Source organism: Salmo trutta, chromosome 4 (genome assembly GCF_901001165.1).
Source record: "Salmo trutta chromosome 4, fSalTru1.1, whole genome shotgun sequence".
NCBI classification, from domain to species: Eukaryota; Metazoa; Chordata; class Actinopteri; order Salmoniformes; family Salmonidae; genus Salmo; species Salmo trutta.
The window spans coordinates 11,556,204-11,577,955 of record NC_042960.1 but is presented as its reverse complement, the minus strand read 5'-3'; the positions used below and the strand labels follow the sequence as shown (position 1 = coordinate 11,577,955).

Here is a 21,752-nt window from a genome sequence, read left to right as displayed (position 1 = left end):
GTGATTCCTTTCATTCTACATGTAAGAGACGCATATTTGCTCAACATAGCATTTGTCTATCTGAACGTTTCAAAACGTTCTGTCCTGCTGAACGCACCCCAGGCTCTCCGCAGGTTGTTGCTTGTCCTGGGAACTTATTTCCTCAGTGAATGTTGCTGGTCAGTTGGAGAATGCACACACACCAGGGGCCTCATTTATAAAACCTTTGTATATGCATTTGCTTAGGATTAGGTGGAGATCATGCATATAAATAGACACTGCTCAATTGCTTAAAAGTATGTCCTCTTCACCCATCTTCAGTTCATCTGCACTGATTGAAAAAGACTTGACAGGTGAAAACAATATGGTGGAATCTCATCATTAGGTTGGCTTCACCTGCTCAATTTTTGGTTTTTCAAAATCAGAAGAGGACTTTTTAGGCAATAGCGGAGGTGCATAAAAGATGGCGGCCCCCATGCACTTACAAGTTCTGCTAAGTTCACCGTACTGTACATTGCTCTCTGTTATGATTTTTTTTGTACGGTATTAACACAGCATGCATAACTGAAATTTCAGCTTCAACACCCCCAAATTGATAAAACTGTGTTGATTAATTGGCACATTGAACCATATTACACGCTGTAGTTAACAACTCCGTGGATAGTGCCAAAACTGTGACGTCAAATCTGAGTTCTGCCATCTTTATGCACGTTCCCCAATCGAGAAAGAACTTTGTCTCAGTGGTACCACCAACACTAGAAATAAATTTGCAACCAACAGTAAATTATATAACACTGATGAATATATACACACTGACGTGCCAGTTTATTAGGTACACCATCCTGTTCATTAAAATGGTTCACTCCTACAGACATTGAGTCACGTGACCGTGGCTTGCTATATAAACCAGGCACGCCGGTTCCACTACCTCAGAAACGTCCGGCTTCCTGGGCTCTTCATGCACGACACTGTCTAGGTTTTGTTTTTAAAACAGAGAATGGTGCGGCAAACAAAAAACATCCACTGCTTGTTGATGAGAGAGGTGGAAGGAGAATGGCAAGCTAACAGGCGGGCCACGAACAGGCAAATACTGTAACCGTGCAGTACAACAGTGGTGGGCAGAACGGCATCTCGAAACGCACAACTCGCCGGTCCTTGTCTCGGATGGCGTATTGCAGCAGATGACCACACCGGATTCCACTCATATCAGCTAAAAACACAAAGTGGAGGCTCCTGCGGGCACGCGATCACCAACCCTGCACAACGGAGGAGTGGAAAAACAAAACCCTGGCCCTGGTGTGTTGTAATGGTGTGGGGAAGGTTTTCCCGGCACACGTTAGGTCCCTTGACACCAATTGAGCGATGTTTGAACGCAAAGGGTTACTAGACGGGTGTACCTAATAAACTGGCCAGTGTATGTGTATTTCATGTTCTGAGTATGTTAAAATTGAACACACACCGTGTATCCCAAGCCTTTATAATGTAACCAATGAACAGGTCAGATACACTAGGCTTTTTTATTTCTTTCTATGGCCATACCTTTATGTATTATGTTTACGCTATCATACAGTAATTCTCTTTTTGAAAGCATCTTTCAAAGAGATATAATAAAGGAGATGAGGGATTTCTATCTTCCTACAATAAATACAGTTGGATAGGTTGATCCGTTCGGCCCATCATGTTCGGTAATAGGGATGGGGATTATGGAGCAAGCATTTGCATCTGTTGAATTAAAAGGGACTTTTAGCAGGTGCTAAAAGCAAACATGAGGATTAGAGTGGGATAGGTGCGCGTGCGTGTGTGGATCCAGTACGTTGAGAGTAAATAAAGAGCAGTTCAAGCCGAGCTTCAGAAACCTTCACAGTATGACATGTTTTATTGTTATCATGATTGATCTCTGTTGGATCTTTAACATCTGGGAGATAAAAGGGATTGCATCCCCGGAAATGACCTTTCGGAACTTACATTAAAATTGCACTTTAATTGCACTCTAAAACAGCAATGTTTGTTTATATAAAAACAATATAATTATGATGAAACTTTCGCGGAGGATGTAGATTGAAAGAAAGAAAAAAAATGAACAAATCTCTGAATAAATTAAAAAGATATGTTGTACCTTCTTTACAAAGAGAGGACTGACTGAACAATTAAAATCACTTTTCGCCCATCTGTTTCATTTTCTGAGAACGAAAACAAATGACAAAATACATAGAAAAATCTTTATCAAATTCTCTCAATCTCCAAACCCAAAACATCAGCTAACCTGTGACCCTGGACAACATGGTCTTAACAAAAATAAAAGTACACATTTTCTTTGCTCAATTTCTCATCACCACACAATATAGAAGACTCCCAGCTAACACACAACCACCACACGACGTTGTCTCAACGTTGCCGTGTTTGCTGTCCCTTCAGGTCTGTAAACTGTGACACCGCAGAACAGATGTGTTTTTTTGTGATAGGGTGAGAGAGGTGGCTGTGGTGGTGCTAGTGGTGACATCACTATAGACATCATTCTCCAAAATGGCGGTAATATGATATTTATAGCGACGCTGGTGCTTGACTCAGCGTTACGGTCAGCAGTGGTACCAATCCCATGAGCCTCTCCTGCTAAAGTCAGGAAGTTCTTTGAGAAAGGAAATTCCTCTACCTAATCACCATCTTCAGACAAAGCGGAAGGTAGGTATGATGCCTTTAGAGACACTGATCTAAGGCCAGTTTTGTGTTTTACCCCCTAATGGTTAAGTAGGATTGGAGTTGGAGGCTGATCCTAGATCTGTGCCTAAGGGGAAGCTTCTACCTGGAGCCCAGACATCAAGGTTATGACCTGGCATCGACCAGCACTTTAAGGTTATTATATGGACTAAACATTAAGCAATAACGCTGTTACATTGTAGTGCAATATAATACAGAAGCATTTGACCATGTAGATATGTAAATGTCTGTTCTAACATGGATGGGAAACAATGACTGGACGGATGGAGGGCGTTTTACTTTGTAAGCATGCAAACAATACCCAGAACACATTGCTTCCTGCATGTTTGTGGGATGATCCTTTTTCAACCCCCGAAACACCATATGCTCCCCTCCTTCTAGCACTTGTGTGTCCGCTCCAATAGGAGGTGTCTGACACATTGCTAGACTGGAACATTCTACTTAGTAAAACAGAACAGCACTAAAAGTGGATGTTTGTCTAATTTTGGGGAAGTGTAATTTTGAGAGATCAGCAAAGTCAAAAGGAAAACTCAGTATGTTGAGTCCTGATCTTAAGCCACTGTATGTGATTGGGCTACTGCACTTTCGGCTGACGATGGGGGAGAGGGGGGGGCATCATAGTAGCAATGTGATACAGCAGGGGTAGGATCAACTTTGACTCCCCCTGCAGAATAAATGGCACATGGTACAGACCAAGACCAACCAATAACACCAGAGAAAATCTGACAACAACATAGTCAAATCAACACACAAACAACCTGGCAGTATAAGTCCTTCCATCTTCTGTCCACCTTGTCACACATATGAATAGAAAAATAAGCTAGGCAATACAATTCAGTGATTGATATATATGTAAAGAATCATAAAGCAAAAAAACAATACTTTCTCATTCGCTATGTCTTTTTTACAAACTGTTTACAAAAGAAACAGATTTGAACCACTGTATGGGGCGGTCACATTGACTGAAAAAGCAACAGGGAAACATGAGAAACATTTGAGAAAGGGTGTTGTAATCTTCTGTTTGGGTAGCAGGTTGACGCTTATTTTCATGAGTCTTGTCCTAGAGGCAGAACTGAGCGATTTACCCTTAGGACAGCTGGAAAGTCAACGTTGGCTATATTGGAAACTAAAATTAGATTTTTGGTCTTAATTCAAGGATAGGATTAGGCATTAGGGTTAGTAGTGTGGTTAAGGTTAGTGTTAATGTTATGACTTTGTGGCTGTGCCAGCTAGTGACCACTCTGCAGAGCTGCCTCCAGAACAACATCCTGACGAAAAACGCGTTTGGGTTTGGCTCCTGGGGATGTAGAGTTCGTGTGACTGGCAACGTTTCCTCAAGTGTGGTTCAGAACATCACAACAACTAAAATCTTTGAAATGGTCATAGTTTGGTGTTAAAAAAACTTTTCTTTCTCTTTCTGTGGGTGAATATGTGTGTTATCCCCCTCAGGCAGAGAGATGAGTAGGGAGAGTTAGTTCATAGTGCTGATGTCATGTTCATCACCCTGGCAACTCCTTTACATTACACTCACTAGCCATTTAGGTTATGTCGGGAAAAATTACCCAGAGTGCACATAGAGCCGTTTGTAGGCTTTTCCCAGATTTATTCTCTCGCTCTTTTCCCCTCCGGAACTTGAGCTAAACTCTGCCCTTTGCTCTATCTAATGAACCGTTTGATGTGATTGTGTTTGCACTTGATTTTAGCCATGTTTAGGATAAAAGAAGTGAAGTTGGAGGAATACATTTACGAGCATGATGTTACATGGTCCCTTGGATTATGGTGGTGTCGTATCTGTTCAAGTCAAGAGGCTCGTATTTGGTTCTGTTCAGTCGTCACTGCTGCAGCCCTACCTGTGCTCTCTGTGCTGGTACAAGGAACATGAGTTTTTCCTAGCCACCGTGCTTCTACACCTGCATTGCTTGCTGTTTGGGGTTTTAGGCTGGGTTTCTGTACAGCACTTTGTGACATCAGCTGATGTAAGAAGGTCCTTTATAAATACATTTGATTGATGAGTTAAGCTCTTCCTAAACTAGGTAGAAAAAGAGCAAAGAGCTATAGTGGTTAGGACTGGAAAATTCTGGAAATGATCCCAAAATTACCAGGTTTTTCATAAGTCCCAATTGGATCTTCCAAGTTTCTGGAATTTTCCATCCTTAATAGTGATTATGAGAAGCCTTCTCGTTTGAGCTAAGATCTAAGAAACAGCATGGTTTTGTTATAGGAAAGGCAGAAATAATATCTAGGTAAGACAACCAAGAGGTTTTTGTTTTCAAACCCTCTAGCTGAAGAAGGACAAGCGGCCCTTCCTTGTGTCCTACTCAAAAGGACTTAAGGTTGAAAGGCTATTTCCACAAGGTAGGATATACTACCGTACCGCACAGCCAAGCTCTTCTCCAGCTCTTGATAGTAGTAGTCTAGTATTTCCTAAGACATATGGTTGTCTGACTGACATCGACCATTCAACTGACACTTGTCTAATAAAAAAATATAAGTGCCAAAACAAAACGTGGTTTCGTCTCAGATATCAGGGAATCTGATCAATGAAGGCAAGAAAATTAAAAACCCTACTTGGAATATTCTCAATGCAGAAATCAATAATACAGTAGGGTTGATTTTTTATATGTTATTTCAATAAGCATTACCAGCAATTATAATAGGATAAAATATTGAAAACTTAATGAAGAGTATAAACAGTAACGTATGACGAAGGAAAAAAAAATCTTCATATTTTTACGATTTTATTTTTTTATGTATAAACACTGTACATAAATTACTTTCTCTAAGAGGCTAATATTGATGTACGGATAAGTTTGGAATTTTTCATCTTAATAAAAAAATCCATAAAGATACTGTCTCACATTGTTTTTCAAAAGATTGGTTGGATATGATTCTTTCATTTCATTTAATTGATTAACTTCCTCCATACACACACACACACACACACAAATTGTCTCCATTGTACACACACACACACACACACACACCCCCTCCCGATTCCCAAAACGTCCCACTTTGATCTAGTATTGGTAAAGAAGTCACTTGGTGGGAGCTGTTTTGTCCCTTTTAGAAAGAAAAGCAGGAGAACAAGCAAGTGATTTCAACAAGTGGTTTTGACTGTCTTGATGCCACCATTAGAGACCCATGGTCCTACTGCGAACAACAACACTACCTTTTTCAGTACGCAAAGGTCAATCAAAGGTCAGTCGTCAGGATGTAGAATCAGATTATAGACGTTGTCCTTTGTAAGAAACCAGAAGGCTTTTTTTCTATTAGTCCAGACGTGTTGCAGTGGTATGCGTATATGTAAACACATTTTTTCTTCCTTTTTAAAATATTTTTTTCCGAAAGCAAATAGCAGGAAGTCGATTTAAAAAACAAAAACCTTTTTTTTCCTTTCACAAAACCGAGAGTTCTGACTTTTTTTCCCTCTCTTTTCAAGAGAGTCCACAGTCCATTCAACGCTGTATAGCACGGGACAAACATCTGCGTCGGTTGGAGCCGCTTTGTTTGATTTTCAGGCCCCACAGTGGTAGTATTAGGTTTAGTTCAGTTTGAGATATTTCTACATTTTACTGTGTTTGTTTCAGCTAGGCGGCGCTAAACACAGCACTAGCCTGGACCCTCCCCCTTTTTAGAGAAAATGGGGGAGGCGAGGGAGGTTGGGGGGCAGGATTTGGAGGGGGTAGTCTCTTTGGCGGCCAGTGCCGAGGATTCTGTCTGTTACCTCTTCCCTATTTCGCTCTGCCTGAGGAACTGGATGTTGTTAGCGGAGTCTGCTAGCTCGGGGTACTGCTCTATGGAGAGGACGTAGTACCCATCGTAGCCCAGCACCTTCCCTCCGCTCAGCAGCTGCCTCTTCTCCCCCTCCGTCCACAGCCTCACCCCCTCCTCCCCCTCCCTAACCCGTTGTTGCTCCCTGGACCAGGCGCTCGCCAACGCCTTCTGCCTGGCCTGCTCCAGAACACGCGCCTTCTCCTCGTCCAGAGTCATGCCGTAACGCACGTGGAGCGCCAATGCGCCGTACTGCAGCTCCACGTCGGCGAAGCGCCGAGTCCTGCCGTTCACCACGGTGGTGGACTGGGACACAGTCACGTTGACTCCGTTCTCCAGCGACTTCCTCCCGCTTGTCAGCCTCAGCGCTCCCAGGTCGCTCTCCGGGAGGCTGGTCTTGATGAAGTAGTGCGTGTCGCGTCCCTCCACCGTGAAGTGTAGGTCCTCGAGGTAGAACGCATTGTTGAGGACGGCGGCGACCTTGATGCAGTCCTCGTTGGCGATATTCAGAGTGTTGGTGACCACACGGCCCTGCGTCACCGCCAACATAACACCCTTACCGATCAGCGACTTGGCGGTGGCGAACCACAGCCAGGGTTTCTCCCGGTTGGAGTGCCGGCGGCTCAGCTGGATCTCCGGCATCCTCTCGAAGGACAGGAAAGCCTTGGCTTGCCGGGTAACTTCCTGTTGCACCCCCGAGATGGACTGATGGAAGGAAAGAGGGAGGAGTCAGAGAAGGGGGAGAAGAGAGTGAGGAAAGAGAGAAACGTCTAAGTTACACAGATATCAAATCAGAACTCTCTCTCCTTAACAGACACTTCTATGGGATTGTTCAGTTTGTAAAGCCTGTTGTGTTTCTTTACCCACTGGGCACACTGTGGTTAAATCCACGTTGTTTCCATGTCATTTCAATGAAATTACATTGAATCAATGTAGAATAGATGTTGAATTGACATCTGTGCCCAGTGGGTGGCTATTCCCCTAGTACTGTGTTCTCAATAAAAACAAAGTTATTCTCCAAAAAACAAGGGACAATATGAAACCAATCCCAGATTGACATGGTGAAGAAGTGTTCCAGCTTCAGTCATTCAAAGGTTCCCTTTCTTCTAGAAATGTCCAATTTATATGGAGACAAAACACGGAATATTGTTTTAGCAAGAAAAAGGATCACAGGGAGAACTTTGTTAGTTTGTTATGAGAAAAACCCCAATTGCAACGACAACAAAAAAGTATTTTTTCAGATCAACGCTTCGTTTTTTAAAAGAAATATGGGATTGTTGGGTTTGTGAGGAGCCACAGCACAGCTTGTTAATTTCACACAGAGAGAAGAAGAAGAAGAAGCGACAGTCATGGCAACGTAGTTAAACCAATAAGGGACTCATTTGCACTTCAAATACGTGTGTATAATGACTTTATTTAAAGACAAACTGGAGGATGATTCAGCTGCGGTATAATTGGTGTGTGTGTGTGTGTGTGTGTGTGTGTGTGTGTGTGTGTCTGTGATTTCTCTGTACTTTGTAGCCATGGGTGAACTGTGGACCACCCTGAACGTTGTTTGTCTCTTCTTCACTGGCGGTGCGTCTTAACAAGGTAAATCAGCACGGTGGGTTGGTCGGTCTTTCAGCCAGCTGTGCTGTGCTGTGAGATTGTGGTCGTAGTTTCAGTTTCTCAGTACAACCACAGTACGGAAATGAGAGTGGAGATAGCAAGCTAAGGTTAATAAACCCCAGAGAGAGGTGGAGGGATATGACAGTAGAGATAGGGTAAATAAACTAGACTAGAGGGAGGAAGGCGGAGGCATACGTCTTACCGGAATGTTGTAATAAACCAGAATGAGGTGGAGGGATATGACGGTGGAGATAGAGGGTAAATTAACCCTAGAGAGAGGTGGATAGTACAATAGCGGCGATATAGATAAAGTAAGCGGAAGGGAGGGATAGGGGAGGATGGATGGGTGGAGGGAGGTAGGAAGGCGGAGGGATACTACATACCGGCAGGTCGTCCCAGAGCTGGCTCTTCTTCATCTCCAGTGACGGCTGTGTGAGGTCGAACTTGGGGATGGGGAACCCGGGGATGGCGTTGTGAAGGTGGAACCCAAACGTCACCAGCCAGATATTGACATCTGTAACCATGGAAAAGTGAATTAAATTGTGACCATGAGAGAATAGGCCCCTGAGGCAAATTATGTCCCAATGTTTCAGATTAGGATAGGACAAACTGTATTGTCCCGAGGGGAAAATAGTCATTTCGAGTCATACCTTTCATGTTTAGCCAGAACTATAATCATGTGGAAAGGGTAACTGCTGAAAACAATAGCAATATCATTGTGATGCATAGCAATGAGGTAATATGCCACCGCTAGACAATTACTAAAGTTCACAGCCATAAAATATTCATACTAATAGGCTATTCACAATAGACTGTTTATCTATGGTCATCATGCAATGACAACATGTCCCTACTGTATTGCCATAACAGGCCTTACCGTTCTACATGGCAAGTTGCCAGACAAATATAATGAGACCATGGTTCTGTGCATTGCAGTACATTGGTTTGTATCTGCTTGGCTAAGCTATAGGGAGTAAATCAGAGTGCATTATAGGTCGCATCACAGTCTCTTATCTGTGATGTACTCCATTTGTGACATACTCGTTCTTCTATGAACCATCTAGAAGGTTTATGTCTTACATAAGCTATAAGCAGTCAACTAGAGTGAATTCACCGTTTCCCACCTGTGACGTACTCCTTGACCTCGTGAACTTTGCTGACAGGGTTGTTGTTCCGGAACATGTACAGGTTGAACGGCGCCGGGTCTTTCCCGACTCTTGTCCACGTCCCGATGTCTGGGGTGGTCCAGCGCCCCGCCGGGATGTCATAGTCCCGGTCCCCGAAATGCAGCAGGCGCGTCAAGGGATCGTAGAGACCCCCGTGGAAGCCGATCACCAGGACAAAGTCAGGGTTGGAGTCAAAGTAGACCTCGCCATAGGCTGTGTACTGCACCTAGAAAAGAATCATGAAATACATTGAATAACTAGCACCTCGCTGGATATGTAGATATAGATACTTTTAGATTTAGACTAACTTTTATTTTATTTCATCCAACTAACAACACATAGAGGATCGGGGACTGTACATGAGGCCTTTCCAACTGGTCTGAAACCTTACCTGCTTCAGAAGAAGCCCATTACTACTGAACACTGCTAGAGGGGTTCCGGTGTTGTCACAGGCGATATAGAACTCCTCTCCGCTACTGATCTCCATGGCAAAGAGGTGTCCCTGCAGGTCGTAGTAGAGAGATGTGATCTCTGAGCTGCTGTGGTTGTAGACGTGAGTGATCCTGGTCGGGTAGTTCAGGTCTGCATAGAAGAACTGCAGGTGCTGGCCCAGGCTGGTTCTGGAGGCCACACGGCGGCCCAACCCGTCGTAGCGGTACTGGATGGTCCAACTGTTGGGGGAAGGGAGGGAGAGAGAGAGAGAGGGAGAGAGGGAGAGGAGAGAGATTTTTCAATTAGGAAACATTAAAGAGTATTAATAGCAGTGAAGGATGAATTATTTGAAACAATTTAGACATTTAAAACATACAATAATTATCAGCAAACAACACAATACAAATTAAATCCAAGTTGGGTGTATGTTTACAGTGGGGTATGGATGGTACAGTCAGGTAAGGTCACCAATCGTCCAACTAACCTGTTGCCTTTGCTGTAGACGCGTTCTAGAAGGCCCTTGGAGTTGTACTCAAAGATCTCAGCTCCTCTCTGTCTCAGGAACCCGTCATCGTCCAACCGGTACTGGACGTCCCCGAGCCGTGTGATGCGGTCTCGGAGGTCGTAGCGTAGCGGAGTGAGCCGGGCGCTGTTACCCGGGTTGAGCAGGTGGAGGTTGCCGTTCAGGTCGTAGTTGTAGCGCCACATCATCTTCTCGTTGAGGTAGACCGTCTGGAGCTGACCGTCCACGTCGTACTCGTAGCCATACTTGGTCGTGTTGGCAAATGGTCCGATCTTGATCTCGCGTTTGGTCACCCGGCCCATGTTGTCATATTGGATGGTGATCCAGTACATGAGGGATCTGAAAATCTCGTACTGGATCTCCTTGATCCGTCCGTGGACGTCGAAGTGCTTGGTGTAGGTCATGACAGCCGTGGAGATGATCTGGTTGATGTCGTAGTAGATAACACCAAACTTTCCGAATTGTTCCACCTTCAAATCAAACTTTATTTAATTAAAGAGCATTTAAATCACAAACACACTTTTAGTAAAATAATGAAATGTGTGAGAGAAAAAAAAGCGATAAAATATATAAATAAAATGATGTCTAAAATAACAATTAAATCATTGATTAAAGGGGCCATTTGGGATTGTTACATACATTTTTGGACTTTTAAATGAATTAAATATAGACATTGATTCTTGAGCGATGTAACTTATGAATGTCTTACTCCATCAGAAAAGTTTTAAAAGGTTTTAGCTGGGCCTCCTGAGTGGCACAGTGGTCTAAGACACTGCATCGCAGTTCTAGCTGTGCCACTAGAGATTCTGGGTTTGAGTCCAGGCTCTGTCGCAGCCGGCCGCGACCGGGAGACCCATGGGGTGGCCCAGTGTCGTCCAGGTTAGGGGAGGGTTTGGCCGGCAGGGTTGTCCTTGTCCAATCGCGCACTTGCGACTCCTGTGGCAGGCCGGGCGCAGTGCACGCTGACACGGTCGCCAGGTGTACAGTGTTTCTTCCGACACATTGGTGCGGCTGGCTTCCGGGTTAAGTGGGCAGTGTGTCAAGAAGCAGTGCGGCTTAGTTGGGTTGTGTTTCGGAGGATGCACGGCTCTCGACCTTCGCCTCACCCGAGTCCGTACAGGAGTTGCAGCAACGAGACAAGACTGTAACTACCAATTGGATACCACGAAATTGGGGAGAAAAAGGGGTAGCAAAATAAAAATGTAAAAAAGGTTTTAGACGTGATTGAAGAAACTCACCTTCCCGGAGATGTCGTCAAACTGGTACAGGTCGATGGGCAGCGGCGTCTCGTTGATGACAGCCTGCATGCTGGTGACCCGGAAGCTGTTGTCGTAGGTATAATCAAACCGTGCGTTCACCATGCCGTCCTCACTGAACCGGAAGATCTGCCGGTCCACCAACGGTCCAATTTGCCGGTACCGGATGGAACAGATGAACCCTTCACTCTGAAGGTTCACCGTCTTCAGCACACCGGCTGTCTCATCGTAGGTGAAGCTAACCCTCGTAGAATCATACAAGATCTCCGCCATTTTGTTCTGTCGTCGGTACTTGTAAAGAATTCTTCGACCTGTTGATGTAGAAGTGGATGGTTATTCTGTGTACAACACCAACATCAATTGCTAGCAATATTTGTTGAATGGCAATACAGTTTTTGGGAAGTTTTCCTAAACTTTCTGAAAATGTTATTTTTTTGTGATAATAAAAAATAAAAAATGTACAAGGACGTTAGACACACTCAACACATAACACAACCATAGCAGCTCTGACAGTTGTCTAACCTGTCCCTAGGTGGGCCACTCTGAGGAGCTGTCCGTCTTCGCTGTAGTCGACGGTGACCGAGGCGTTGCTCTCCGGTGGGTTGTAAATGTTGCGATAGTAGCCCAGGGAGCGGATGGTCTGCATGGTGTGACGGGCCACCGAAGGCATGGTGACAGCAGACAGGCGGTCCAACAGGTCGTAGTCAAAGATGTACTGACGCTGGCTGTGGAGCAGGAGCACCATGGACTGGAGGGAGGAGGACGGAGATGGAGGGAGGAGGGAGAGGAATGGGCGATGGGGGAGAAAAGGAGGAGAGAAGAAGAAAGGAGAATGAGGGATGGGAGAGGAATGGGAGAAAAGAAAGAGAGAGAAATAAGAATTAATTAACTCTAATGTACATTACAAATTCAAATGGAGCGCTAAACCAGGAATTAACATTCCATCTCCTGAAAGATTCTCTCTTTTAATTGAGTTATCCTTGACCTCCCTCCCTCCCTCCCTCCCTCCCTCCCTCCCTCCCTCCCAGTCTCTAAATGCAGAACTCTGTTAAATGCACTCCACTGCATTAATTCTAAAGTGTTCCGTAATTATTGGCATTTGCTAGCACTCCTCTCCTTTCTTCTCCTCCCGTGTGTGTGTGTGTGTGTGTGTGTGTGTGAAGTAGCGTAGGGTCTACCTACTAATCTCATAAAGGTAGGCACCAGCGGAAGTCACAATCACTTAGCCAAACAGCAGGTAATTAGCTACTTTGCATAGCGGCGGGGGGGAGAGTGGAAGTGAAATGGCACCCTGTTCCCTATGTAGTGCAATACTTTTGACCAGGGCCCATGGGGCTGTGGCTAAAAGTACTGCACTACATAGGGAATCGGCTGCCATTTGGGACGCAGTCGTTATGCTAGTTAGCGGATGGTTGGTCGTAATTTCAACAACAACATTTTTTACTGAAGAATGAGACCCATAAGTAGGAAGTAGGGAGGTACGGCTCAGAATAGATGAGCAGAGTGCACCTTAGTGAGTCAATAACTTCAACAACTTCACTCCAGTCCCTCCAGGATTCAGATATGCATCTTTGACTGTGTCGGTTTGTTTGTATCTCTCTCTCTCTCTCTCTCTCTCTCTACAGAGGGAGTCTGCCTGGAGGATCCTTCTCCTTGTCTGTCATACATGGACAGACATTACACAAGCTCCCCAGGCACTGTGTTTGTGTCCATGTGTATGTTTGTCTGTCTGTTTCTCTGTATGTGTGTGTCTATGTGTGTGTGTGTGGCTACTGTGGCAACATATGTTTGGCCGGGGATATTTCACTTGCTGGTCACTCTACCAGAGTTCTTGGCTGGCAGGCGAACCCCAGGGTGGGTGGGTGGTGTGTGTGTTGTTGTGTGTGTGTGTGTTTGTGTGTGTGTGTGTGTGCAGGCAGGCAGACGACGGCCGGGTGGGAAGGAAGGTGTTGGGGGAAACCATACATATTTAATGAGCGAACAGACAAAGGCATGCACGTGTACACACACACACTTTTCAGCCCTGTTTCAAACTTATACTGAACTGAAAGATTTCAATGAGTTACAGTTCATATAAGGAAATCAGTCAATTAAAATAAATTTATCAGGCCCTAATCTATGGATTTTACATGACTGGGAATAAAAATATGCATATGTTGGTCACAGATACCTTCAAAAGAATTATGTTTGGTCGTAGATCAGAAAACCAGTCAGTATCTGGTGTGACCACCATTTGCCTCATGCAGCGCGACATATCTCCTTCTCATAGAGTTGATCAGGCTGTTGGCTGTGGCCTGTGGAATGTTGTCCCACATGTCTGGTGAGTATGCAGGCCATGGAAGAACTGGGACATTTTCAGCTTCCAGGAATTGTGTACAGATCCTTGCGACATGGGGCCGTGCATTATCATGCTGAAACATGAGGTGATGGTGACGGATGAATGGTGCAACAATGGCCCTCAGGATCTCATCACGGTATCTCTGTGCATTCAAATTGATAAAATGCAATTGTGTTCATTGTATCTAGTTTATGTCTGCCCATATCATAACCCCACCGCCACCATGGGGCACTCTGTTCACAACGTTGACATCAGCAAACCGCTCGCCCACACGACGCCATACACATGGTCTGCGTTTGTGAGGCCGGTTGGATGTACTGCCAAAGTCTCTAAAACAACGTTAGAGGAGGCTTATGGTAGAGAAGTGAACATTCAATTCCCTGGCAACAGCTCTGGTGGATATTCCTGCAGTGAGCATGCCAATTGCACGCTCCCGCAAAACTTAAGACATCTGTGGCATTGTGTTGTGGGACAACATTTCTGGGATCTTTTATTTCAGCTGATGAAACATGGGACCAATACTTTACATGTTGCGTTTATATTTTTGTTCAGTGTAGTTTATTTGTCATTATGTAAACATAACCTCTGATCGTCTCTACAGTTTGTCCTGGAAGTGAGAACGGAGAAAAGTTTCTGCTACTCTGGGGAATCAGCTTGGGATCTCTCTCTCTCTCTCTCCCACCCTCTCTCTCTCTCTCTCTCTCTCTCTCTCTCTCTCTCTCTTCCTCTCTCTCTCTCTCTCGTCCTCTCTCTCTCTCCTCTCCTCTCTCTCTCTCTCATCTCTATCTCATTCTCTCTCCCTCTCTCTCATCTCCTCTCCATCCCTCTCTCGCTTCTCTCGTCACCTCTCTCTCCTCTCCTCTCTCCTCTCTCTCCTCTCTCTCTCCTCTCTCTCTCCCTCTCTCCCTCTCTCCCTCTCCTCTCTCCCTCGCTCCCTCTCTCCTCCCTCTCTCCTCTCTCTCTCTCTCCTCTCTCTCCCTCTCCTCTCCTCCTCTCCCTCTCTCTCTCCCTCTCTCTCTCTCTCCCTCTCCCTCTCTCCCTCCTCTCTCTCTCTCCCTCTCTCTGTCCCACCCCTCTATCACTCTCTTTCTCTGTCCCACCCTCTATCACTCTCTCTCTCTCTCTCTGTGTCCCACTCTTTCTCTCTCTCTCTCTCTCTCTGTCCCACCCTCTCTCTCTGTGTCCCACCCTCTCTCTCTCTGTCCCACCCTCTATCACTCTCTCTATTTCTTCTCTATCTCTCTCTCCTTCTGTACTCTCCATCTTTCTATCCCTCTGTGTTCCCTCTGTGTTGTGTCCCTGTGGCCTCCCCATGCTGTCTAAACCCCGGCTCCAGCCTCCTCCTCTCCCCCGGGTCTCGTTTCCAGAACTCTGGTCTTCACTAGTCCCTCTTAAGCCATCGCTCTGTACACTAACATCCACAAACAATGTCTGTTTTATCTTCCTGCTGTTGCTCTCTCTCTCTCTCCCCTCTCTCTCTTTGTCTCTCTCTCTATATATCCTTACTACCTAAAGGGAATATGGTCCTTTTATAGAGCCTGTGCAGACTCCCTTGTATATTTTTCAAAGCATCTTTTCGGTTTTGACACTCATAGCTTTCAAGGGGGCCTTCAATGACTTTTGTGGCTTTTTTATTTTTCACTGTTTTCATCTTCAGAAAATAACCTTGTGTTTTTTGTGCTGACAATGAAAATAGACGACTATCCCCACCACTAATCCTTTTATAACAGGAGATGCACCGGTCTTTACAGATTTGAACAGCTCGTCTATGGTTAAAGAGGGACAGAAAGTGGTTGTGTTTGTGTGTGTGGGTGTATGGGTAAAGCTTACTGGGCGTTCATAGGGGAGACTCACAGTGTAGTTAGCAGCTGACGCTGTAATGCCAGGGTGTAGGAACACTGCGCTTCAATACACAGTGGAGTGGAGTTTAACGGTGACATTTTGACAGCAAACAAGCGGCGCTGCGTTTGACAATGACCATATCGGTTCAGCTACTCACCAAAACACTAGCTGGAATGCAATAGATCGGTAATTTCTCACAATGTTTTTGCATTGTCAATATGGGGTGTTTGCTGGTGTTGCTGATCATGGCACCAGTGTGTGTGTATGCGTGTGTGGGTGTTAGTTTTTCAACTGGCAGCACGTTCCCCAACTGGCAGCACATTTTCTGAGCAAACGATATATAGATTTTCTTGTTGGAATTTTTATTGTTGGACATAAAAGAGAGTAAAAACGCCAGGAAATCAGCTCCAAGTGATTTTAATTTAAGAAATCTGTTCCCAAGTATTCCCAGGCATAATAGAGAGAAACGTGATCGTATATAAATGTAGGCAATGTTTGAAATTATTATGTTTTAGTCAAACATATCTGTTTGGGCTTCTTGCGGTCAATTTGTCAACAAATTATTTGTAATTATGTGCCTGACCATCCGGTCCAGAAAAAAATTGGCCCGCGGCTGAATCTAATTGATCATCCTTCCTCTAGTTCCTACCTTATCCAGGTATGTAAAACTCCAGGTCTTTCCATCGGCGAACACTCGGGACACAATCCTCCCTTGACCATCGTACTCCACCCTCTCTGTGGTGGGACCCCTCTGTAGGCTGGTCACCTGCCCCGTGCTGGAGTAGGTAAGGTTGACTGACAGCAGCTTACTGCTGGGGACCCACAGAGTAGGATGACCCTGGGTGTCATACACGATCTTCAGCAGGAACTTCCTGTGGTCGTCGTAGATCTTTTCTGTCCGGAGAGTTCGGTCGTAATCCACCGAGAGAAGGTTTCTGCCATTCACCTTCAGAGAAAAGCAGAAGGGTTGGACAGTTTTAACTTAACTATTGTACAAATCCAATGAAAAGGTTTGCAGTCTAAGGAGTAATGTTTATTAACAATACATTATTTCGACTTTATTCAGATTTGGACAGATTGTTGAACTTTTAAAACAAAAAACTAACAAACACACAGGATAAATTATGAAACTGTGAACTGAACCGGCTTTCAAAGTCAATTCCCGACCCAGAACCACTATTTATCGCCTCGCAATGACCCCGCTGTTTGTTTAAACCGCTGTTTACCGTGATCGATTCTCATGAGCGACACTAAATTCATTTAAGGGATTATTAGCATTCGATTAGCCGTTATTGTGAAGGGAGTTTCATTAAAGTGAGAGACTGGCTGGCGTGTGTTCAAACTCTTGCTTTTGACTGCTTTCATAAATTAGCCCCCCTAGGAATTCAACGAGGTGGAGAGACAGAGAGAATGAGAGAGAACCAAAGTGGCTGAGCGAGAGAAAGAGAGTGAGAGAGTGAGAATAAGAATAATATTGTGATGGTAACCATGCAGAGTCTCTCTCTCAGCCTATTGGGAGCTGAGACTCATTTGAAGATGACAGGGGCCTTCGGAATGCCGCTAAGACACACCCAGACACTAGCCAACAGAACGTGACCCCGGCATCAATTTATTTCCCATAAGAAAGCATGTCATTTCCTGCTGGGATGGATGCCGTGGGGACACCCACCTAGCCTACCTGCCCCCCATTCAGGTTTTCATGTTGCCAGCAAAACGGGGGGGGGGAAAAAAAACTGTGGATGAATGTCAATATGGCCTTCATGTTTTTTTTGTAAGCGAAGGCCCCTGATTCCTCCTGGACATTCTTCAGTAATGAGACGAGGAAGCTGAGATCCAGACAGAAATGGGATGAGTCCCAAATGCCACCCTATTCTCTACATAGTGCATATACAGTGTCCCTATGGGTCTTGGTCAAAAGTAGTGCCCTATATAGGGAATAGGGTGCCATTTGGGACATACAGAGAGCAGTCTTTGGAGGGAGAGATGAAGACAGACACTGGGAGGAGGAGTGGTTAACACCTTGGAGACCAGCCCTCTTCTCTAACAGAGGGAATGGCTCAGAATATGCAACCCCACCATTAGATGTAGCAGGAAGTGTGTGTTTGTGTCGTTGTGTCCCATCCATGTGTGTGTCCCATCAGCTTTAGTTCACATACAGGAGGCATCAGATATGGGAATTAGGGAATTAACCCTTGGCGAGTCAGCTGGAAAACAAAAGTACACCTTTTCCTTTGTTGGATAGATGGTAATGACTTTCAGATATTGTCTTTGATGTTGGAGGAGACAAAACATCGCGGCAATAAAGCATCGTCGTCCCTCGCTAATCGCTGACAAACTGTCATTCATTTGAGCCGTTTAGATGGTGATTACGAGGAGACGGAAAAGTTGACATTGAACCGAATACTATTTGATATGGAAAATAGTCTCACTCCCTTTCAGTGGTTAAATCCATATCGTAGTTAGGAACAAACCTCAACCAAGACCCGTCCTATATTGTAGCCTATGTTTGAATGATGTCGTGGTAAAAACTAGAAGGAAGTGGCAGCCAAAGATCTGACTAAATCATCTCCAAGGGAAGAGAGAGGCTGTGAAACCCCAACTGTTAGAATCCACATAAGAAACCCCTAGACAGGTAGTAATGATGTTTTAACCAGCTATGCCCGCTGGGAAGTGTGTGTGAAAGGTGCCAAGCTGTCACAGCAAAAAAAGGAAGAAAAAAAACCCCAACCACCACATCTGCCTACTAAACAAAATGGCAGCTCCTCTCATAAGCCTTATGCCTAACCCTTAATCAAGACAAAATACCTCATTTACCTCTTATATTTTGATGATATAGCTAACTGAATTTGCAGCTTAAACAAAACAACAATCAAACTAAAATGGCCGCCACTCTCCATCATCCTCCCTTCTCACCCGGAGCTTCCTCCCGAACACGATGACTTTCCCCCGGGTCTGCTCTTTGCGGAAGCGCCACTCCACCAGGTTCTGCCCGTTCTCCCCGGGCAGCGTCATGTTCCTCCGTGCCACCGTGGGGTTGGCGGCGCCCGCCAGGATGTGGGGCTCCGTCTGGTAGTGTGTGTCCATCCCGTTGGCATAGATCACCCTCAGAGAGTGGTCGTAGCCCACCTGGTAGCTGTTCCTTAGTTGGTCTGTGGTGGAGAGAAAAACAATAACCAAGATTAGAAACTGGGTGGCTGCGTGTTGATTGGCTGACAGCCGTGGTATATCAGACCGTATACCACGGGTACGACAAAACATTTCTTTTTCATGCTCTAATTACGTTGGTAACCAGTTTATAATAGCAATAAGGCACCTTGGGGTTTGTGGTACATTGCCAATATACCACGGCTAAGGGTTGAATCCAGGCACTCCACGTTGCTTCATGCGTAAGAACAGCGTGGTATAGCCGTGGTATATTGGTCATATACCACACCCCCTCGGACCTTATTGCTGAAATAAGCAACATCTGATTTCAGATTTGAGAACCCCATTCTCCCCTTCTGTTTTATAAAGGATGGAAGATTCCTATGTTGGGTCTGCATTGATAGAACCCTTCAAGGTTTCTCTCCTCTCCTGTCCTTTCTTCTCCTCTCCTGTCCTTTCTTCTCCTCTGCTCTCCTCCTTTCCTGTCCTTTCCTCTCCTCTCATCTCATCTCCTCTCCTCCTCCTATCCTTTCCTCTCATTTCCTCTCCTTTCCTCTCCTATCATTTCCTCTCCTCTCTTCTCCTCTTCTTTTATCTCCTCTCTTCTCCTCTGCTCTTCTCCTCTCCTCTCCTGTCCTCTCTTTTCCTCTCCTCTCTTCTATCATTTCCTCTCCTCTCTTCTCCTCTTCTTTTATCTCCTCTCTTCTCTGCTCTTCTCCTCTCCTGTCCTCTCTTTTCCTCTCCTCTCTTCTCCTCTCCTCTTTCTACAAACAGACAGTTACTGTTGTATGATTAAGTATATTGATCTCTGAGCTGTCTTTATTTTATGACCTCTTTAATAATGAAAGGGGATCAGGGATTAATGCCCATTGAGTAATTGGTGAAGTCATTAGTATTGTGTTGACGTTCGACTAATCAATGCTGTTGGTTATCAACGTGGCTCATTAAAATTCATGACTGGTATTCACAAAGTTGAGACACACACTCACACAGACATGTGTAAACACACACACACTCACACAGACATGTGTAAACAAACACACACACACACACACACACACACACACACACACACACACTCCTCCCCACCTCTACTTACCCTGGACCAGTGTGTAGAAGGAGTCGATGGAGGAGAGGTTAGTGGTGATGCTGACGTCCTCGTCGCGTCCGGACGTTTCGATGTCCACCGTGATGGCCCCGGTCATGTCCCCGTGCAGGTTGGTCACCACCCCCGTAGGGAACGTCACGTTGGTTAGACGACCCTCACTGTCATAACTGGAGGGGAGACAGAAAGAAAGAAAGAAAGAAAGAAAGAAAGAAAGAAAGAAAGAGGAGAGGAGAGAAGACAGAGAGAGAGGAGAGAGGGGAGAAGACAGAGAGAGAGGAGAAGACAGAGAGAGAGGAGAAGACAGAGAGAGAGGAGAAGACAGAGAGAGAGGAGAGAGGGGAGAAGACAGAGAGAGAGGAGAAGACAGAGAGAGAGGAGAGAGGGGAGAAGACAGAGAGAGGAGAGAGGGGAGAAGACAGAGAGAAGACAGAGAGAGGGAGAGAAGACAGAGAGAGGGAGAGAAGACAGAGAGAGGGAGAGAGAGAAGAGGGAGAGAGGAGAAGAGGGAGAGAGGGAGAGAGGAGAAGAGAGAGAGAGGGAGAGAGGGGAGAAGAGAGAGAGAGGGAGAGAGAGAGGGGAGAAGAGAGAGGGATAGAGAGGGGAGAAGACAGAGGAGAAAACAGAGGGAGAGAGAGAAGGGAGAAGACAGAGGGAGAGAGAGGGGAGAAGACAGGAAGAGAGAGAGGGGAGAATACAGAGGGAGAGAGAGAGGGGAGAATACAGAGGGAGAGAGAGAGTGAGAGAGAGAGAGAGAGAGAGAGAGAGAGGGGGGAGAAGACAGGGGGAGCGAGAGAGAGGGGAGAATACAGAGGGAGAGAGAAGGGAGAAGACAGAGGGAGAGAGAAGGGAGAAGAAAGAGAAAGAGAGCGAGGGGAGAATACAGAGGGAGAGAGAGGGGGGAGAGAGGGGAGAAGCCAGAGGGAGAGAGATTGGAGAAAGAGGAAAATATATATGGAATTGTTTTAAGAAAATCATACCAAGAAACATTTTGCTATTTGATTTTGAATTTTAAGACCCCTTGAAGTATGTAAAAATATACATTTTTATCTTTACTGCTATTAGCCCATACAAACACACTGAATAACAGATTCACTACATGGAACAACAGATAGTCCCCCAAAAATATCAAAAGGAAGTTTGTTTTGAAGTGTGTCTCCTATATCTGAGAGAAAGATCAGGAAACATGTGTTTGTTTTTGTACATGTATTTAAGGATACAGTCAGACACTGTAGAACTGTAGTCAACGACTTCCTCTGGGATTGTGATGTTGAATAGAGAGTTAACAGGTTGAGGGGACGATGTATGAATGGCTGCTGGTTTGTACGAGGGGATAGGGGTCAGGGTTTGGGTTCAGACTCAAAGGCAGTCTTTTTGGCAAGGGCTCTGTGGTAAACGTTTGGGGCTATAGAAGCTGTAGTATGGTGGAACACACTGGCCTAGCTGACTAGGGCCTTTGCTGTCCCATGATGGTTGGGAGTCTATTTTGGTGCCTGGAGGCAGTGTCAGTGTGTGTGTGTGTGTGTGTGTGTGTGTGTGTGTGTCTGAGCTAGCCTACTATCACATTTAGAGAGAGATGTAGTGACAGCCCTGTGTCTGCTGGTTTATGTCTGCTCTGGGAGTAACAAGCACTTTGTGACTCTCTGTCTCGCACTCTTCTCTCTCTCCTCTCTCTGTTCTCCCACTCTCTCTTTCCCTCTCTCCCTCCATTTTTACATATTTCCTCCATGGTGACAGTGGGTGTGGCTCCCAGATGAGCTCCCCTCCAAGTATGACACACACACACACACACACACACACACACACACACACACACACACTGCATAATTTACAACTATTCCTCCATGTGTTGGAACGTGGTGCAAGTACAAGG

At 45.3% G+C, this 21,752-nt stretch overlaps 1 protein-coding gene across 5 annotated transcripts in view; it reads right to left on the bottom strand.

The window, feature by feature from the left end:
- Positions 1 to 1,826: 1,826 nt before the first annotated feature.
- The window catches only part of LOC115191833 (teneurin-3), a 109,708-nt gene continuing 89,782 nt past the window's right edge, over positions 1,827 to 21,752 (bottom strand). For all 5 annotated transcript variants that reach the window (XM_029749781.1, XM_029749783.1, XM_029749782.1 and 2 more), the window contains 10 exons: positions 19,874 to 20,049; positions 18,544 to 18,779; positions 16,280 to 16,576; positions 11,973 to 12,198; positions 11,433 to 11,761; positions 10,156 to 10,664; positions 9,631 to 9,910; positions 9,198 to 9,465; positions 8,457 to 8,587; positions 1,827 to 7,170 (listed from right to left, as the gene is read on the bottom strand). In XM_029749781.1, coding sequence (XP_029605641.1) covers positions 6,415 to 7,170; positions 8,457 to 8,587; positions 9,198 to 9,465; positions 9,631 to 9,910; positions 10,156 to 10,664; positions 11,433 to 11,761; positions 11,973 to 12,198; positions 16,280 to 16,576; positions 18,544 to 18,779; positions 19,874 to 20,049 — 3,208 coding nt within the window. In that variant the 3' untranslated portion in view covers positions 1,827 to 6,414. The remainder of the gene's footprint in view (positions 7,171 to 8,456; positions 8,588 to 9,197; positions 9,466 to 9,630; positions 9,911 to 10,155; positions 10,665 to 11,432; positions 11,762 to 11,972; positions 12,199 to 16,279; positions 16,577 to 18,543; positions 18,780 to 19,873; positions 20,050 to 21,752) is intronic.